General features: G+C 43.4%; 1 protein-coding gene across 1 annotated transcript; it reads right to left on the bottom strand.

Annotated features, from left to right (window-relative positions):
- Positions 1-3,628: 3,628 nt before the first annotated feature.
- Positions 3,629-7,570, bottom strand: LOC147900414 (very-long-chain aldehyde decarbonylase GL1-4-like). The gene is made up of 11 exons (XM_087376640.1): positions 7,505-7,570; positions 7,134-7,354; positions 6,806-7,041; positions 6,496-6,715; positions 6,277-6,398; positions 5,928-6,184; positions 5,724-5,831; positions 5,437-5,640; positions 5,201-5,311; positions 4,891-5,064; positions 3,629-4,040 (listed from the first exon to the last, which is right to left on the bottom strand). The coding sequence occupies exons 1-11, from the start codon at positions 7,568-7,570 to the stop codon at positions 3,870-3,872; spliced, it is 1,890 nt and encodes a 629-aa protein (XP_087232766.1). The 3' UTR covers positions 3,629-3,869.
- Between the last annotated feature and the right edge of the window lie 10,030 nt (positions 7,571-17,600).

Raw genomic sequence — 17,600 nt, 5'->3', positions numbered from 1 at the left:
CAGATGGAGGAGTATGGGAGCGCGCATTTTGGAGCAGGGGGCGTGGAATCATGGGAGGCCCAATTTGTAAGTATCGATCTCGAATTATATTGCTTATGTAGTTTATTAGGAGGTTGGTTGTTTCTTTGTACTAATCCCTCCACAAAGTGTATCGCGGTCATGCAGCTTGAGATCGTGGGCAGATACCCTACTCCAGTGGAGACAGCCTACCACCGCCACCATCGCAGAGGAGATACATGGAGGCACTTCTATGATGACGGGTTGATTACTGAGGAGCAGTATACCCGAGCGACTGGACATGCCCCCGAGGTATTTGAAAGTAATTAAATAATGCCAAAATTATAAGTAAAGATTTGATTTTTCATACATTGATATATGTTGTCCCTTGTTTACAGGGCGCCCCTGCACAAGACGACGAGGAAGACGAGGAAGGAGGTGCAGAAGGGAGCGCAAAAGGCAGCGCATCAGGGAGCGTGGAAGGCAGCGAGGATTAGTCGTAGAAGTAGTGCTACTATTCTTTTTTGTACTTAAAGCCATTGGCTTGGCTTCGTGCCTCTTGTATATAGACTCCTCTTATTTTTTGTACTTGAAGCCACATGACATGGCTTAGCTTCCTTATTTTTTGTACTTGGAGCCACATGACGTGGCTTAGCTTCGTGCTATATGTATATACAAGCACTTTTTGAGCTTTCAATTTTATTGCGTTTTGGAGTTGTAATATTTTATTTGGAATTGTAATTAAAATGAGCTTGGCTGTAAGAATTGAATTACAGAATGTGGATATGGGATTCTTGTAACTATATAGCATACACAACATACACAGTATTCTGTAAATTTGTTTTTTTTTAAAAAAAACGCGCGTCTATCAGCGCGTTTACAAGCGCGTTTATATACGCGTCTGTCTATTCGATATGCGTTTATACGTGCGTTTATAAATGCGTGTATTTGCGCGTCTATATAAGCGTGTATAAGCGCGTCTATATGCGCGTAAGTCTAATATATAGACGCGCTAATAGACGCGGGTCTCCTGACGCGCAAATAGACGCGCCCTTAAGTTTTTTATTTAGTTCATGAAACGCGTCTGTGCGCGCGTCTATGGGTGCTTTGTCTTGTTGTGGCCCTTTCTACTTGTCTTCTCGCCTTTCCATCCTCGTATCTTGTCACCCATTTTTTCATTACATCACTATTAAGCATGCAATGAAGGTTGATATTATTAAGCAACTACCTGTCTATTACTTTGCTGCGTCCTTTCCCTTGAGGCACAATAGAGGTCATCCTTAGGTTTTCATCATCTCTCCATAGTCGTGGGAGAGAGCTATCCACATCAACAAGAAACTCAGAAATATATACAAGTGACTCTTGTACCAACCACAACCCTCGGCCATGCTACCTTCGGGTCTTGCATTGTGTCTCACGAAACCCTTCAAGGTCTTCATGAAGCGCTCGAGGAAGAACAACCATCGTGCATGTACAGTACCGCATATAGCAATCTCATCCACCAAATGCACTATGAGATGTAGTTGGCTTGTGAGAATAGAACGTGGAAATGTCTCGTCCACTAAACAAACCACCTCCACTAACATAACACGAGCATTCTCAACCGTGGTGAGATCTATTTCCTTTGAGCTCACATACCTAGAAAGGAAAAAGTATGCCATATTAGCAATATGAACACCTTGCATGGAGCATTGATATGCTTCATATTTTGTATCCTGTAAAGTACCTCACAAGCTCGCCCATCTTGTAAATACAATCCTTCACGTCCTTCGATGCACTATGAGAAATGCTAGTAGGTAGTATGAACTGAACCCACGCGGAGGTGGTTGATTAGTTGCTTATAATTATTCACTCACAAATTTGGAAGGAAAAAGATATTATGCACATAAAATACTTACTTGGAGCATCTTGTGCCAATCAGGAGATTTTAAGCCATATAATTGCTCTACACCTCTTTTCTTGCTCTCTAGCTTTGATAACATCCACGGTGCATGAGGTAAAAAGACACACCCATTTGGCTCTCTTGTGGCCAAGCTTCATGCATCCTTCCCTGTGGTGCGTAGATCCTCCCTTATGCCTACGGAATCTCATGTCCCATTCAAATGTTCCCAAATGGTAGACGCCACATTCTTGAAGATATGCATGGGATCAAGGAGGTGATTGATCTTGAGGTGGGACCAATATGGTAAACGATAAAAGATAGGGTATCTAAACAAAAGCTGGTGTTAGTGAGCAATCTTTATTTCCATTCAATATAGCACATAATAGTTACAAACCCTTACCGGCTCATGCTAATTAGTGGTGGAGGAGTCGTGGAACCATCCCAAATTCTCATCCAATCTCCTGCAGTGAGTGACTGTGGGGGGAATTCATTCCAAGGGGCGACATATCTAGGATGATCAGGTGGAAGAAATCGATGGTGATTCTCATAGATGACCTTATTCAATGCGTCTATCCATGAGGCAACTAGTGAAGGACCACAAACATGACATGCATGGTAACCCGATGTAGTGAGACCTGAACAATAGATGCAATTAAGAGTTGAAGGTGCGTTTAGGGTGCGACATCGATTGCCTACTCATAATTAAAAGTTCAATGCTTACCCGAAGAGACCCTAGCCAACTATCTACAATAATTCTTATGCACATGATTGCTTATAGTTGGAAGTATACTCTTATTATGGCTAATCACCATGTATGCTTCTTCAATATAGGTATTGTAACATTCAATATGACCATATCACATTTAACATGACCAAATTATTTAGAATGCCATGTAATGATACCTTCACTATGTTAAAATCACCTTAAGTGGACCATGTCACCTTGAAGATGATCTATCATCTTCAACATGATTTTACAATCTTCAAGGAAAAATTTTGTCATCTTCACTATGGTCTTGTTTACCGGATGTATAGTATGGTGATGGATCTTCAATATCCATCATAGCCACATCTAGTGATATGATGTTGGAAGCTAGTGCATGAGATGGGCTTCATACAAGTCATTGGTAGTCCATATAAATTAGATGAGTTCAAATGATGGAATTGCCACTTAGCAAAATTAATTACATGCAAGAAGTCCATATGTAGTTGGTATTCATTTAGGGGGGTGGGGGGGGGGAGGAGGGGGAGTGGAATTTTGTCTTGGAGACCCCCCTTGAAAAAGGAGTGCTTAACTGGGCAATCTTACAATCTTCAGCCTTGAGAAATGATAGCCTAAAATGGGTGACTGTCCTACAAACTTAGTGGAGAGAACTAGCCATAGCTTCATAAAATGTTTATATTTGTACATAAATTCACTGAATAGTGCAAAAACATGGTAATTATATAAACCATGTCTTGACATTTGATAGATGCACTAGTGTATCCCCCCTAACAGGAGGAAATGGAAAATATAGGCTATTTAAAAAATAGAGGTTATGAAAGTTTAGTTGTCTTTTAGGATCACCATAGAATTTTCAAAAATAAGTTGAATACCATGGTCACCCATCTTTTCATCCCAAACAAAAATGAGCACTGAATTTTCTAACATTGCCTTAAAGAAAACATAAACAAGGAGAGAGAGAGAGAGAGAGAGAGAGAGAGAGAGAGAGAGAGAGAGATTCATATTAAGTTAAAAAGTAGTAGATATAAATTTGAAATTACAAGGGCTTACCTCCTACATTATAACAATCTAATCATCATCCAAGTTTTTGAACAAAAATTCAGGACTTAAGCATGTCAGGCTAATGGGATAGAATAACTAGTATATATGAGTACTAAAAAAAAATCACCACTTGAGAGGGATCATTTGGATATAGCTATCATGGCATACATATGAAATAGACATTGCCTCATTAGATGAGGAAAGCTAGAGATAAAAACAATAAAGCTAAGGGGAGAATGGCACAAGGGAGAAGCCATGGTGCATGGCTGCAACCCATGAAGCTTGCATTTCTTCCATCAAAATGTCATGACCAAAGTCATGGTGCTGCCACCCTTCCAAAGCATGTATAATTGTTGCTGCATATCCAGCTCTGACCACATACCGAGGCATCACATCCTATTTTACCAAGATTCACAAAAAATTAGGTTAAGTGTCATGTGCATGGAAAAATGTCAACTTTAATCCAAGAAAGGAAAGAGGGTGCTTACTAATTATGTGTCAAATGTTGCATGTGTGACTTAGGACATGTGCACACACATCAATATCCCACCAACTATCGTATGCAATCAACTCAACATCTTATTTCACAAATGCATGTTCAGCTTGGACATATGAAGATGAATCATGAGGAGAGATCTTTACACAAGAAAACTTTTTACATTTGTTTGAATTAGGAAAAAGTAGTAGGGCACTTTTTTTTTGAGTGGTTAAATAACACATGCAGAAGTATACTTAAACCAAACTCTCTAGGTATTAAGATCACTATTATCTTATAACAAAATGAAACAAGCAATGTCCATTTCTTCTTTTTGTTTTTGAGAGGTTTGTCTTGAACCACTACTATATGAAGCTTATGTAGATAAATGCTCGTGCTATAAGAGGCACGAAGCGAGTAAAAGAGAATCAATGTTTAAGCTAGAGAAGTGTCAAATGCAATGTGCCTTGTGATAAGGGATTTAAAAGGCCAAGGAATTAGTGAAGATCAAAATAAGAGGACATGCTATAAGAGGGAAGAAGGGAGTAAAAGAGAATCAATGTTTAAGCTAGAGAATACAAGTATGTACTAGAAAAGGACAATGATGAGGGAAAGGTTTGAGAGAAGTTCTAGGTAGGCAGATGTTGAGCTTGTTTGCTTGTGTTGCAACTCTCTCTTTATCTCTCTCTAAGACTCTCTCTCTCTCTCCCACACACTCTCTCTCTCTCTCTCTCTCTCTCACACACACACACAATTGTCAAACTTTCTCACCTCGCATGCATTCACGTTGTGCATGTTGCTTGGCAGCCTTAAGCCTAGCACCCCCGCGTACTTGCAGCCTTGCCTCCATCGCCGCATAGGCAACACCGTGAACGGGAGGAACAGTGTCCCCATCGGTGCCCACCCCTGTTGCTCCGCCGTCAATTGCTCTCCCACGATCCAAACCTGTGTCACCATAGCGCTGTTTTAGAGCTCACTCAACGACAATCCTCTGTGAAAACAGCAAATGCTCACCGTGCAGCTGCATTAGCAAGAGCCTCATATTCAGTAGATACATCATGCATGTATCTCTGACGCTCACCTTGCAGAACTTGCCGGCTTCGTATTCGCTAACTTGCACAAGATTTTGCTGAGACTCTGCGGCAATCTTTCCTCGGACGATTTCTAATTCATCCCCCGACGACATCAAGGCCTGATCATTGTCATTTCGTCAATTGTTTTACAGTGGTACCACGACCTAAAACTTCTAGTGCACGTTATTTCGACCTAAACAGGGCATGTTAAACATCGATACACATAAGATTTGCTCGATCATACCAGGACTTTGGTTCCCTGCTCGCAGAGGTAAGTCGCGACGGCACGACCGACCCTAGAACCTGCTCCACAGAGGAATACCTCCGATGTCCCCTGAGATATAGTGTTCACAAGAACTGCGGCCTCTAAAGTTTCTCCGGTAATAATAGGGATGGTCAGCGTTTTGTTACGCAGAGATAGTGATGCAAATATGTCCGTTTGCCGATCCTGAAGGAACCAGGAAAGCTCAATAATCCGACACTCTGCAAAATCAGCATCACAAAAATTTCGAGCATGCACCGAGTATTTACCTTGTTCAACAAACCCAGCCCAATGACTTTTGCACCCGCTGATTGGGCCTCCAGGATGCAATCCTCGATCCAACCATTTATCCTTGAATACTCAGAAGTCATGGAGTACTGCACAAGCAATTCACATGATTTCACGTGTACACGGTATGCATAAGATTGAAGCGTGCAATGGAGCTTCGGCTAAAGGCAAGCAAGCCAGTCTACCTGGAAGTTATATCTAGGAATCAGCCAAGTATGTGCTTCGAAGCTGTCGCCTAGTTGGTGTCGACCACCAGTGAAAGGTTTACCAAAAGCCCATACTAGAAGCATTATAGGGAGTGTCAGAGGCCATAAAAGCCAATGGTACCATCTGATTGCGTAAGGTTGAGCGGCAAATGTCTGGATCCCAAATTGAAAATGGAAGGTCGACAGCAGTTCAGTGCCATGAGTCAAGTATACGCAGTCCACCCGATTATCTCGCCCTATCATGTTCATAAAAGCAGTACTTTCAGTATGTCTCAAACTGTTGAAGAAAGCTACTTATACTCATGCATGGTTTGTTTTCAGAAATGACCTTTACGAGTGGATAGATAGAGGCTGTCTGAAGCTTTATCTACGGTTCCATACAGATAGTCGTATAGAGGCATGAAGAGTGCAAAGTTAGTGTGCACACGGCTATGGTGTAGCGAATGATACCTGCATGGATAACGACTTGGGACATATTAAAAAACAAAGCAAATCGACAGATAAAACGCTCTTTTGCCTAACTCGTAACTTGTAAGTGAAAGCTTACGTGGGGCTGTAGATAATGTATTTCAAAGGTGGGAAAACCTTGAAAACCCAGTTCGGAATGAACTCGAAGTTGCAATGTCCCCATGCGTTCATGAAATCGAGAAACAAAATGTATATTTGAACTAGTACGAAGGAACCGCATCCCACAAAGAAAGGAGGGACCGCGGCTAGGCTAAATATTGTGGCGTATAATATGTGCTCCAGAAATGGATGATTACTAGCTGCACAGGAAGTTCGTAGCACATCAAACAAATTTGTAGCTAAGATTGAAGTATCTACGACGATCAAATTAAGATTGTGCATAAGCTTACAGGTAATAGGCTGAGTTACAAACGAAGAATGGTGGTGAGAATGATAACGGGTGAAGAGATAGTGGTGGTGTAGAACCCGGTGAGCCCAATAATATACCCACTCCACTGGTCCAGCATGAAGAGCGAAAACCAAGGCGATTCCTTTGGCATTCCAACGAGAGACATTTGTGAACACGGAGGGAAGAAGCTCAATGGCACCCCAGAAAAGGTATGTGTGCAGAAACACCATGTTCTCCCTGTTCAAACGTAATCACATTCAGGGATCGACAGGGGATCGACATGCAGAAGAAAAAACTGTTGCAGAGGTCAAGATCCATGGAGCGCGTACCAGCTAGCTTCGTGATCAACTTGCTCGAAATGGATGCCTTTCGTCTGGATTAGATGTTTACTTGATACGCAGGGCAGGCGGGAGAGTGTGCCCCAAATCTGGAACAGTAGATATCGCAGGACTACCAGGACGATCATCTGATAGAATACATTGGTAGAGATGGGCTCTCCACCAAGGCTTACTTGAAATCCTTTGGCTGCCACCGGCAGAAGTAGAATATACTGCGCACAGCGAAACTCAAATCCTTCATCGAACACCAAAAAAAGAATACAAAAAAGGGCCAGTCCAATATAATCCAAGGACAAGAGGGGCGGTTGATATCACTTAGGTGAAGCATCGACGAACTATTGCGGGAAATAGATTACAGATACCTTGAATTTCCCCAGGCTCTCCCATGGCCATCGGTACAGAAAACTTTGTTTAGTGGCTTGAGGCATAATTCCAAGAGGCTACGCAGAACGTCGAGTGGAAATTGAAGATGGAAGACGGGAGATGAGACATAAAAGAAGGGTGATGAGACATAAAAGAAGGGTGATGGGACATAAAAGAAGCACAAAGTGATAGAAATACCTGGAACGGTAGGAGTCCGTGACAAACATCTTGCCGGGAAGTGGGAGCCCATTGGCCCAATAGGCGGACTGCCGTGAACAAGATGATGCCTTGTGCGCTGTGCAAAAAGCTCATCGGACAGGTATTTATGACGACCAGTTCTGAAACAAGGTACTAGGTAGCCGGAAACTCCAGCTCCGGAGTCCGGAGTCCGGAGCTCCAGAGCCGTATCGTCCGAACTCGGACGTCGCCACTTCAAGTTTCAACCGCGCAGACGGTGGTGACTCGTATACGTTATAATGCGTATACACAGTTACGGGCCACGGCCAAGAGCCTTGTGTTGTTCGTCTTGGATGGTAGGTAGCCGGTACTGTACGCGGTTCCTGCAGGCTCCCCCAGCCCCGCTAGTCGCGACTGACGTTTGTCCGCAGCATTCAAAATGTTCGTTAGCTTCTGTCCTACGCGGAAAATTTTCTTTAAGGGCTAGTGCACACGATGCCAGCAATTCGACGTTGGTGGTGGACGGATTTCGAGGACGATTTGCAGCGCCAGTGGTGCTATTTTGTGCAACTCGCCAATTTCCAAATCGAGGAGTGCTTCCCCATCCAATCGTATTTAGCCATCTGGCACTGGCTTTGTCTCCAACCAATAAAAATGTGCCACCTACAAACTGTGCAGCTCGTCACATCCAAACACAGCTCTCAGCAACACTCGTCAGATGTAGTTAATACTGAGGGGCTTTAAAGTTCACACAGAGCAATTTTAAACGTGTGAACTAAAATATGTGATGGCATTGGTTGTGCATTTTCCCCCTCCACCATAGGCACCGCTTGGCTTGGCTTTATGCTCAACATTAGCTAGATGAGCGGCGATGTGATGTTGATGGAGGGGGAAGCATTCACACAAACCCTTCCCTCCACACACAAACAACAGTAATGCTGCTAGGCTACCCAATAAAATCATCGCGTGAATGCTCCACTATAGTAGGAATAGTGGCTCAATAGAGCAAGGTCAAGTGGACAATTAAAAAATGTAGGGAATGTCTCCTCATGAAACATGCAACGACTATAGCACCCTAAGATGTTGAGAGTTGAACCATATTCTATTATCCTCACCAATCCATCAAAAGGGTTCAAAAGTCACCTAACACTCTGGGGATGCGCAAAACCTCAAGCTACGTATACCTTCACTCCAAAGAGTACGCAACATTCTTGCAACATTCTATTTATTGCACAACAAGACAAAGCACCCATAGACGCGCGCACAGACGCATTTCATGAACTAAAATAAAAACTTATGGGCGCGTCTATTTGCGCGTCTGGAGACCCGCGTCTAGTTACGCGTCTATATATCAGACTTACGTGCGTATAGACGCGCACAAAGACGCATAAATAAACGTGCTTATAAACGCTTTTATAGACGCGCGTATAGACACAAGTCGAATAGACAGACGCGAATATAAACGCGTTTTTAAACGCACTGATAGACGCGCCATTAAAAAAAAAAAAAAAATTTACAGAATAGTGTGTATGTTGTGTATGCTATATAGTTACAAGAATTCCATATCCACATTTTGTAATTCAATTCTTACAGCCAACCGCATTTTAATTACAATTCCAAATAAAATATTACAACTCCAAAACGCAATAAAATTAAAAGCTCAAAAAGTGCTTGTATATACATATCGCACGAAGCTAAGCCACGTCATGTGACTTCAAGTACAAAAAATAAGGAAGCTAAGCCATGTCATGTGGCTTCAAGTACAAAAAATAAGAGGAGTCTATATACAAGAGGCACGAAGCCAAGCCAGTGGCTTTCAGTACAAAAAAGAGTAGCTAGCATTACTTATACGACTAATCTATGTTCTCTAGGTCCTCGCTCCCTTCCACGCTCCCTTCTGCGCCTCCTTCCTCCTCTTCCTCATCGTCTTGTGCACGGGCCTGTAAACAAGGGACAACATATATCAATGTATGAAAAATCAAATCTTTACTTATAATTTTGGCATTATTTAATTACTTTCAAATACCTGGGGGGCCTGTCCAGTAGCTCGGGAATATTGCTCCTCAGTAATCAACCCGTCATCATAGAAGTGCCTCCATGTATCTCCTCTGTGATGGTGGTGATGGTAGGTTGTCTCCACTGGAGTAGGGTATCTGCCCACGATCTCAAGCTGCATGACCGCGATACACTTTGTGGAGGGATTAATACAAAGAAACAACCAACCTCCTAATAAACTACATAAGCAATATAATTTGAGATCGATACTTACAAATTGGGCCTCCCATGATTCAGCACCCCCTGCTCCAAAATGCATGCTTCCATATTCCTCCATCTGGATCCTCCGTGCCTCCACGTGCTGCAGACTGGGCTCCTCCCTCGCTGACTTCATTGCCTTCTTCGACTCACGCTTGTGAGCGGTGTGGGGTGGGCCCCTTAGAGGTTGACCTGCCTCAAGCCTGGCAAGCTCCGCTAGTGCCTGCCTCTTAAGGGAAGATCTTTTATTGCTAAGTATCGTAACAATCTTTAACTTCCCCCATTTATCTGTGAACTGGCGATTGGGGGGGTTAGGATACCTAGAGCGAACAGTAGTGAGGGTCTCATCAGCCAACCTCTTTGGGTGGTCTTTATAGTGGATAAAGCAATCTCTGTAATTGTTAGCAATTACAGAGCGCATGAAGGCCATGATGTCCTTCCCCCGCGCATCCATCAAGATGCCTCCTGTCTGAGTGATGTCATAATAAATTGTACCATCACCCAGAGGCACGTCTAAATCATCTAAATCATCCTCCTCCTCACCGCCACATGACCCAAAGCACTGTGCCATGCATCCGCCACTGCTCTCCCTGCTACTACGCCTGCTACCCTGTCGTGTTGAGCTCGTACGCTGGCCACTCGTAGCTGGGGACTACACGGGACTACGCTGGCCACTCGTAGCTAGTGAACCGAGTCTCGACAGCTGGGGAGTACGTCGATGGCTCACCGAGACAGAAGAACCTCCTGACGGCATGGGGAAGGGGCATAAGACGGGATGGCAAAAGGGACATAAGACGGCATGGGGGAAGGGGCATAAGACGGTACGGGGGAAGGGGCATAAGAAGGGGCATAAGACGGCTGTGCGGACTCCGCTGGGGTGATCTCAGGCGGTGTGGGGTGGCTCGGAGTCTGTAGTGCCGACTCCTGAGGAGTGTTAAGGGTACCTGTCATGTACCTGTATAACTCTGCAGGACTAGGAGGGTGCCCTAAAAGATTATATAAATCCTTCCAAATCGATTCCCGCGGATCAGGTAAGCTAGAAGCACTTCCTGGCTACATGTTGAACTGGAAAATAGGAAACAAATCTATTACTTTGGGAGCTGAGAAGAAAGGGGAAAAAAAAAGAGGCTCTGTCAGAGCGCGTCTATAGACCTGTTTGATCTGCACGTTTATAGACGCGTCTAACAGAGCGTTTAACAATTCAAGTAAAAGCGCGTCTAACAGCCCGTCCAACAATCCGTCTAACACTGTGTTCACAAGCGCGTCTATCAGTCCGTCTAAACATCCATCTAACAGCACGTTTAAAAGCGCGTCTAACAGTGCGTTTAAAACTCCGTTTAACAGGGCGTCTGTGTGGGCGTCTACATACACGTCTGTGTGTGTCTATAACAAGCCAGATGCGCAGATAGATGCACCTGTAGACACGCGTTTAGACGCACCCTCAGACGCGCTTATACACGCGCTCCGACAGGCGAGAATACTAAAAAGTCGAAAAGGACGTTTCGCCTGACAAAAGGACGTGTCGCTCATACCTAGATCCTGCGTTTCGTGGATGCGAGAAAGTACAAAACTAGAAAGAGCAAGCAAGAACAACTTCAAAAGGACTTACTTGGAAAAAGGTATGGAAGGATCTTTCTTTTCCAAACTTATTTCTTCTCCTTGTTCGTACTCCTCCTCTTCTTTAGGCTTGGAAGCAAGTGTAGGTACGGTCCCTTTCTCTTGAGTGAAAGCTTGGAACTGTGTATGGGAGGCTCTCTCTTAAGCTTCGAATCTATAGAACTGCTAATAAAGAAGGAAGAAAGCCGCTCGCGAAGTTTAAGTAATGAAAAGAAAAGCAAAGCGAGCGGCGGGCCGAAAAGCAGGTTTAAAAGCCGTGTCTATAGTCGCGTCTATTAGCGCGTCTATAGTTGCGTCTATAGACGCATCTACTATAGTAGATGCGTCTATAGTCGCGTCTATTAGCGCGTCTATAGGCGCGTTTAAATACACAAAGTAGACACGCGTTTAGACGCGCAGTTAGACGTGAGGTTAGACGCGGCGATAGATGCAACACAGAGTTTAAGTTAAGCATTTGAAGAAGAGCAAATTTGGTGGATTGTTTGTTTGTAGGATGTCTCCATCTTCAACAAGCAACTCCAGTGAGGATGAATCCCTCCGTATCCACCATCGCGAAATGTGGTTGGAGCAAAAAATCAAATGTCTGTGTGATCGATGTCGAGGAAACATGTACCGTGCACGCAGGGTTACCCTCAATCATATCTCAAAGTATGGAGAATGGGATGTGACCGTAAACAGGGTAAGGGTTTGTAAGTTAAGGTTGATTGAAATACCTATGGGTGTTCATATGTTTGAGTTATGATCCCGTTTTAATTTGATACAGGATGCAGTGCCACACTCGCACATGTTACCCTATGCCCGTCGTGAGGAGGCGAAGCGTCGGCGATATGAGGTGGGATCTTCAGGAGGGACCGTTACGGATGCATGGAGTGATGGTGATAGTAGCCCTCCACCATTACCTCATGAAGCCGTGGAGGAGGAGGTGTTTGATGATATGGTGTGGGATTTATATGTCCATCAAGGGAGGGATAATAGCATGGAGCAGGATGATCTTTTTACCGCAGCATCGACTCCACTATTTGAGGGGTGCACATTCTTTGTTCTACGTGCCTCCCTTGAGTTACTAAACTTGCAAACCATCTATGGATGGAGCAATGCAAGTTTGAATGCATTACTCAAGTAAGCTTTAAAGTCGATTTTGCAAACATGGTGAATTATGCTAGTGGGCCAATTACTCGAATGCTTTTCCTCATTTATGGTCTTCACGTGCAGGCTGTTATGTAAAATGCTTCCAAGGGAGAATAAATTACCGACCTCAAGAGATATGGCAAGGCAACATGTGACCTCTCTTGGAGGATTAGATTACAAGCGCATCCATGCATGTGTCAACGATTGCGTTTTGTTTCGTGGACTACATAAGGATGCAAGAGAGTGTCCTACTTGTGGAGAGCCAAGATATAGAGCAGATCTCAAAACCTTGGACGTGCGTCGTAAGGTATTGCGACATTTTCCCATAATCCCTCGCATCCAACATATGTTCAAGTGCAAATCTATTACAGAGCTCATGTCATGGCATTCCTCGCATCGATCAACCGATGGCAAGTGGAGAACTCCTGCGGACTCTCCTGCGTGGAAGCATATTGAAGACACATGGCCAAGCTTCAAGGAAGAACCTAGGAGCTTGAGACTTGGATTGGGTATGGATGGTGTGAACCCATTTGGTCTCAAAAGCACGTCTTACAGTGTATGGCCAGTGGTATTGGTGAATTACAATCTTCCACCCTCTATGGCTATTAAGAAAGGACATGTCATGCTGTCCCTTCTAATTCCAGGGAAACATAGAGTCAAAAACCCTAATGTTTATTTGGAGCCTTTGATTGATGAGCTAGAGATACTTTGGAGCAGGGATATTTTTATCGAAGCTATGCTTAAATATTAATATAAAATCTTGGCGAAAGTTTTCAAGCTCATTTTTTAAGTTTCACAATATTGGTAGAATGTACTACTTTTATATATTTTCTTTTAAATTTTGAAGGAAAAAATGTAAATCTTGGCGAAACTTTAAATTTTCTTGCATAAAAGTTTCAAATCCTGGCGAATGTTTTAAACATTTATTTCTTTTAGGGCATATAAACTTTCGATGCCAATATAAAAGTTTAGCTTCTTAACGAAACTAACTTCAAAAAATCATCCATGCTTTGGAGAGGTATCGAGGTGCATGATGTGAGCAGGCCTCCCTCGTCACGAGATTCAGTAGGCATAAGGGAGGATCTACGTACCACAAGGAGGATGCGTGAAGCTTGGCCTCAAGAGAGACCAAATGGGCGTGTTTTTTGACCTCGTGCACCGTGGATGTTATCAAAGCTAGAGATGGCGACGGTGAAGCGCGCTATTACTACAATTCGTACTCCCACTCGATGCATGAGGTGTTTGAAGGGAGCCTTTACAAAGAGCAAGAAAAGAGGTGTAGAGTAATTATATGGCTTGAAATCTCATGATTGGCACAAGATGCTCCAAGTAAGTATTTTATGTGCATAATATCTTTTTCCTTTCAAATTTATGAGTGAATAGCTATAAGCAACTAATCAACCACCTCCTCACGGGTTCACTACCTACTAGCATTTCACGTAGTGCATCAAAGGATGTGAAAGATTGTATTTACAAGATGGGCGAGCTTGTGAGGTATGTGAGCTCAAAGGAAATAGATCCTACCATGCTTGAGAATGCTCGAGTTATGTCAGTGGAGGCGGTTTGTTTAGTGGAGGAGACATTTCCACGTTCTATTCTCACAAGTTTTGTATCCTCAATAGCCCTGAGATGCAGAAGTGGATTGAGAGATATGAAGTGGCCAAAGCAGAAAGAATAAATGCAAGGACGAGATTCAGAGTAATGTACAGGCGATCACAACCATATCCACGAGATCTGGCTCTTCTCCCTACTCACATGTCTTTTGATTGGCTACAACTAGCTATACGTAAAGCCGAATGTGATGGAGAGATAATAAACGAGCGCGAGCAGGAGTTATCATCTGGATGTATGGTGCATGTATGTTTCTTATCTCTTGATGTAATTAAGTAATTATTTGTGGCAATATATGCTATAAAATAGGTGCATCTTCATTGTTTTAATGATGCTCTTTTACCGTACAAAAAGTACAGTGCATTATGGTCATATGGACGACATTTTCGCGTAGAATGCATCGATTCAAAGAGAGTCACATATGATTGTGGAGTCATGGTGCTCTTCGCTCATCTTTCTTTCAATCCCTTTTCCTTGGGGGACCTCGCCAATGATGCGATCATCATCCTTGTTGTGCCAAGCTTGCGGCATATCAGGATCCGTGGATGCAAGAAACTCTGTGATATATACTAATGACTCTTGCACAAGCCATCCCTCTGCCATGCTTGCTTCTGGTCTTGCTCTTTGTCTTACAAACCCCTTTAAAGTTTTCATAAACCGCTCGAGAAAAAACATCCATCGATTATGAACGGTACCTGCTATAGCCACCTCATCAACTATGTGCACAAGCAAGTGGACTTGAGTTGTCATAATGCTTGAGGGAAAGTGCTTCTCAAGCAAGCATACGGCTTCAATGGATTCCACCCTAGCCTTCTCGATGCTCGATATAGAGATCTCTTTTTGAGATATCCACCTATTTCACATGTCCATGCATACGTAAGATATTTGAGATATCCACCTATTTCACATGTCCATGAAGAAAATACATAATGCGAATTAATAGTAAGCATACCTCACAATACCACAGATCTTGAATATAGCATTTCTAACATCTTCTTGTAAGCACCCTTTTATTGTAATTGGAAGGATGAACTATCAAAGCAACAATGAAATCATGTCAACAATATAACATAATAATAATTACGCTAATGCATCACTATTATCGGTACACTAATTCTACTTAGAATACCTGTAAGACCTTGTGCCAATCATGGGACTTGAGGCCACTAAGCTTATTGTCCTTTGAAAATGCTCCTTTCAAGCAACGCATGTACCCTATCGGTGTTTGAAAAGAGGCAATGTCTGCCTTGATCGCTGCCTCCTCCCTCGTAGAGAGGATCCACGTTGCTTTCGGAAGGACAACTTTTCCTGAAGCATGCACTTGGGGCCACAAACGAGACATCCTATTCATAGCATGCAAGTCTTCTCGCACTCCTCTCGAGTCCTTGGAACCAACCAAGTGTGCCCAAATGGTAGCCCCCACATTCTTAAAGATATGCATGGGATCCAAGAGATGATTGATTTGTAACTGACCCCAATAAGGAAGCTCGTGAAAGATCGATAGCCTCTTCATACCAGGAGGAGGTTCCTCTCCATTCTCCCTCCAAGCTTGAATCCAATCACTTGCTTTCAAATATGATGGTGGTGGATCAAGCTGACCTCCATGTGTGAGATGGTCGAGCGGAAGGTATCGAGCATGACCTTCATAAACATTTTTCCTCATGTGTTTGAAGTAGCGTGCAAGGATTTCAGAGCGGGTCCACAAACAGGACAAGCATGGTACCCACTTGTAACAAGTCCTGCACGCGTGCATGAATATGTTAGTACAAGACATGCGTGCAAAAGAGAGTAAAAAAAGCATAATCCCTCATTGTACATGTAAAGACATAACCACGTACCTGCGCACTCTCCATATCCTGGGTAGTCATGCATGGTCCACATCAAGATACCCCTGACTAAAATATCATTGGTATGCCTAGGAGCTCTGGAAATATCAAAGACCTGCACTCCTCTCCATAATATCTGTAACTCCTCTATCAAAGGTGCCATGTACACGTCCATGTTTTTTGCCTTGTACTTTCCTGGCATAAGTAGTGCAAGCATGAGGTGTCCCTTTTTTATTGTTAGCCATGGTGGGATATTGTAATTCACCACGACTATGGGCCATGTCGACCAAGATGTCGAGCATAACCCGAAAGGATTCACGCCGTCCATGGCTAGCCCAAGATGTAAGTTGCGTGGCTCTCTCGCAAAGTTCGGCCACTGATTATCTATGTGCTTCCAAGCTGCACAATCTGCGGGAATCCTCAATGTGTGATCAGTGGACCGATGAGATGCATGCCATGTCATCAACTCTGCTATGGATTTGCATCGAAACATGTGTTGTATTCTTGCAATGATGGGAAAGTGTCTTAAGACCTTTACCGGTATCCTCTCACCCTGCAAGTCATCTCTATATCGTTGTTCCCCACACTTTGGACAACTAGCCAAATCTCCATGCTCATGACGAAAGAGAATACAATCATTACGGCAAGCATGGATGGTATCATAATCCATACCCACCATTGTTAGCATCTTTTTCGCCTCATCTCTTGATGCGGGCATGGTATTTGGTGCAGGCAACATCTTTTGGAGCAACCTATGACAAAGACACTATCCAAATGATGATTCTCAAAACAAACAATATCCAAATAATGAGTCAATCAAATTAATGCAAGGGCTAACCTCATTAAGGCCGAGACACTTGTATCCGACCACCCATACTGTACTTGTAGATTCAAGATTGAGAGACAAGCACGTAGTTTAGACATCCTGGCACCCTCGTACAATTGTGTTGATTGCAACTCTCGCATTTTCACCTCAGACTCTGACATCACGTGTACGTGGGATGTAGTGCCCCTAAAAATGGAATCCATCATGTCGACCATACCCTCGTCGTCATCCGGGAGACTATAGTCTTGTTGAAAGTGAGAAGGTATATGTGTACCCTCATCACCCTCGTCATCTTGTCATAAGCTCATTCGTGTAAATAGAAGATCTTCTAATTTCGGGTATACAATAAGATTGCGAACTTAAATAGCTTTGACTTACCGATGATCCATCAACATGTGCAACACCAACGGGGGGTTACTGGTTCCGGCTCCTCCCCATACATCCGCAAGTGGCACATGATAATACGACATTGATGTCGTGCTTCTCGCTTGCAATGAGTGCAATGACAATATAACCTCTCCGTAAGCCACTTCGTGCTCCCGGGCGTTGGCGCATCATCGGATGACCTTCCACTCGTCCCTTCCATCTACTCTTATAAAACCAAAACATAAGCATGAAGAGGAGATGTACACAATTATGAGCATAGCATGTTTAATT

Source organism: Dipteris shenzhenensis, chromosome 7 (assembly GCF_047967505.1).
Source record: "Dipteris shenzhenensis isolate YYH24624 ecotype China chromosome 7, Dip_SZ_1.0, whole genome shotgun sequence".
NCBI lineage: Eukaryota > Viridiplantae > Streptophyta > Polypodiopsida > Gleicheniales > Dipteridaceae > Dipteris > Dipteris shenzhenensis.
Note: the sequence above shows the minus strand (reverse complement) of the source record. Positions and strands in the feature narration are given on the sequence as shown.

Excerpts from the sequence above, each read along its gene's own strand:
- LOC147900414 (XM_087376640.1), bottom strand. The coding sequence starts at position 7,570 with ATGCCTCAAGCCACTAAACAAAGTTTTCTGTACCGATGGCCATGGGAG. Across the intron at positions 5,832-5,927 it reads TTCCTAGATATAACTTCCAG|TACTCCATGACTTCTGAGTA; the intron begins GTAGACTGGCTT and ends TTGCTTGTGCAG. Across the intron at positions 5,065-5,200 it reads AAGCCGGCAAGTTCTGCAAG|GTTTGGATCGTGGGAGAGCA; the intron begins GTGAGCGTCAGA and ends ATGGTGACACAG.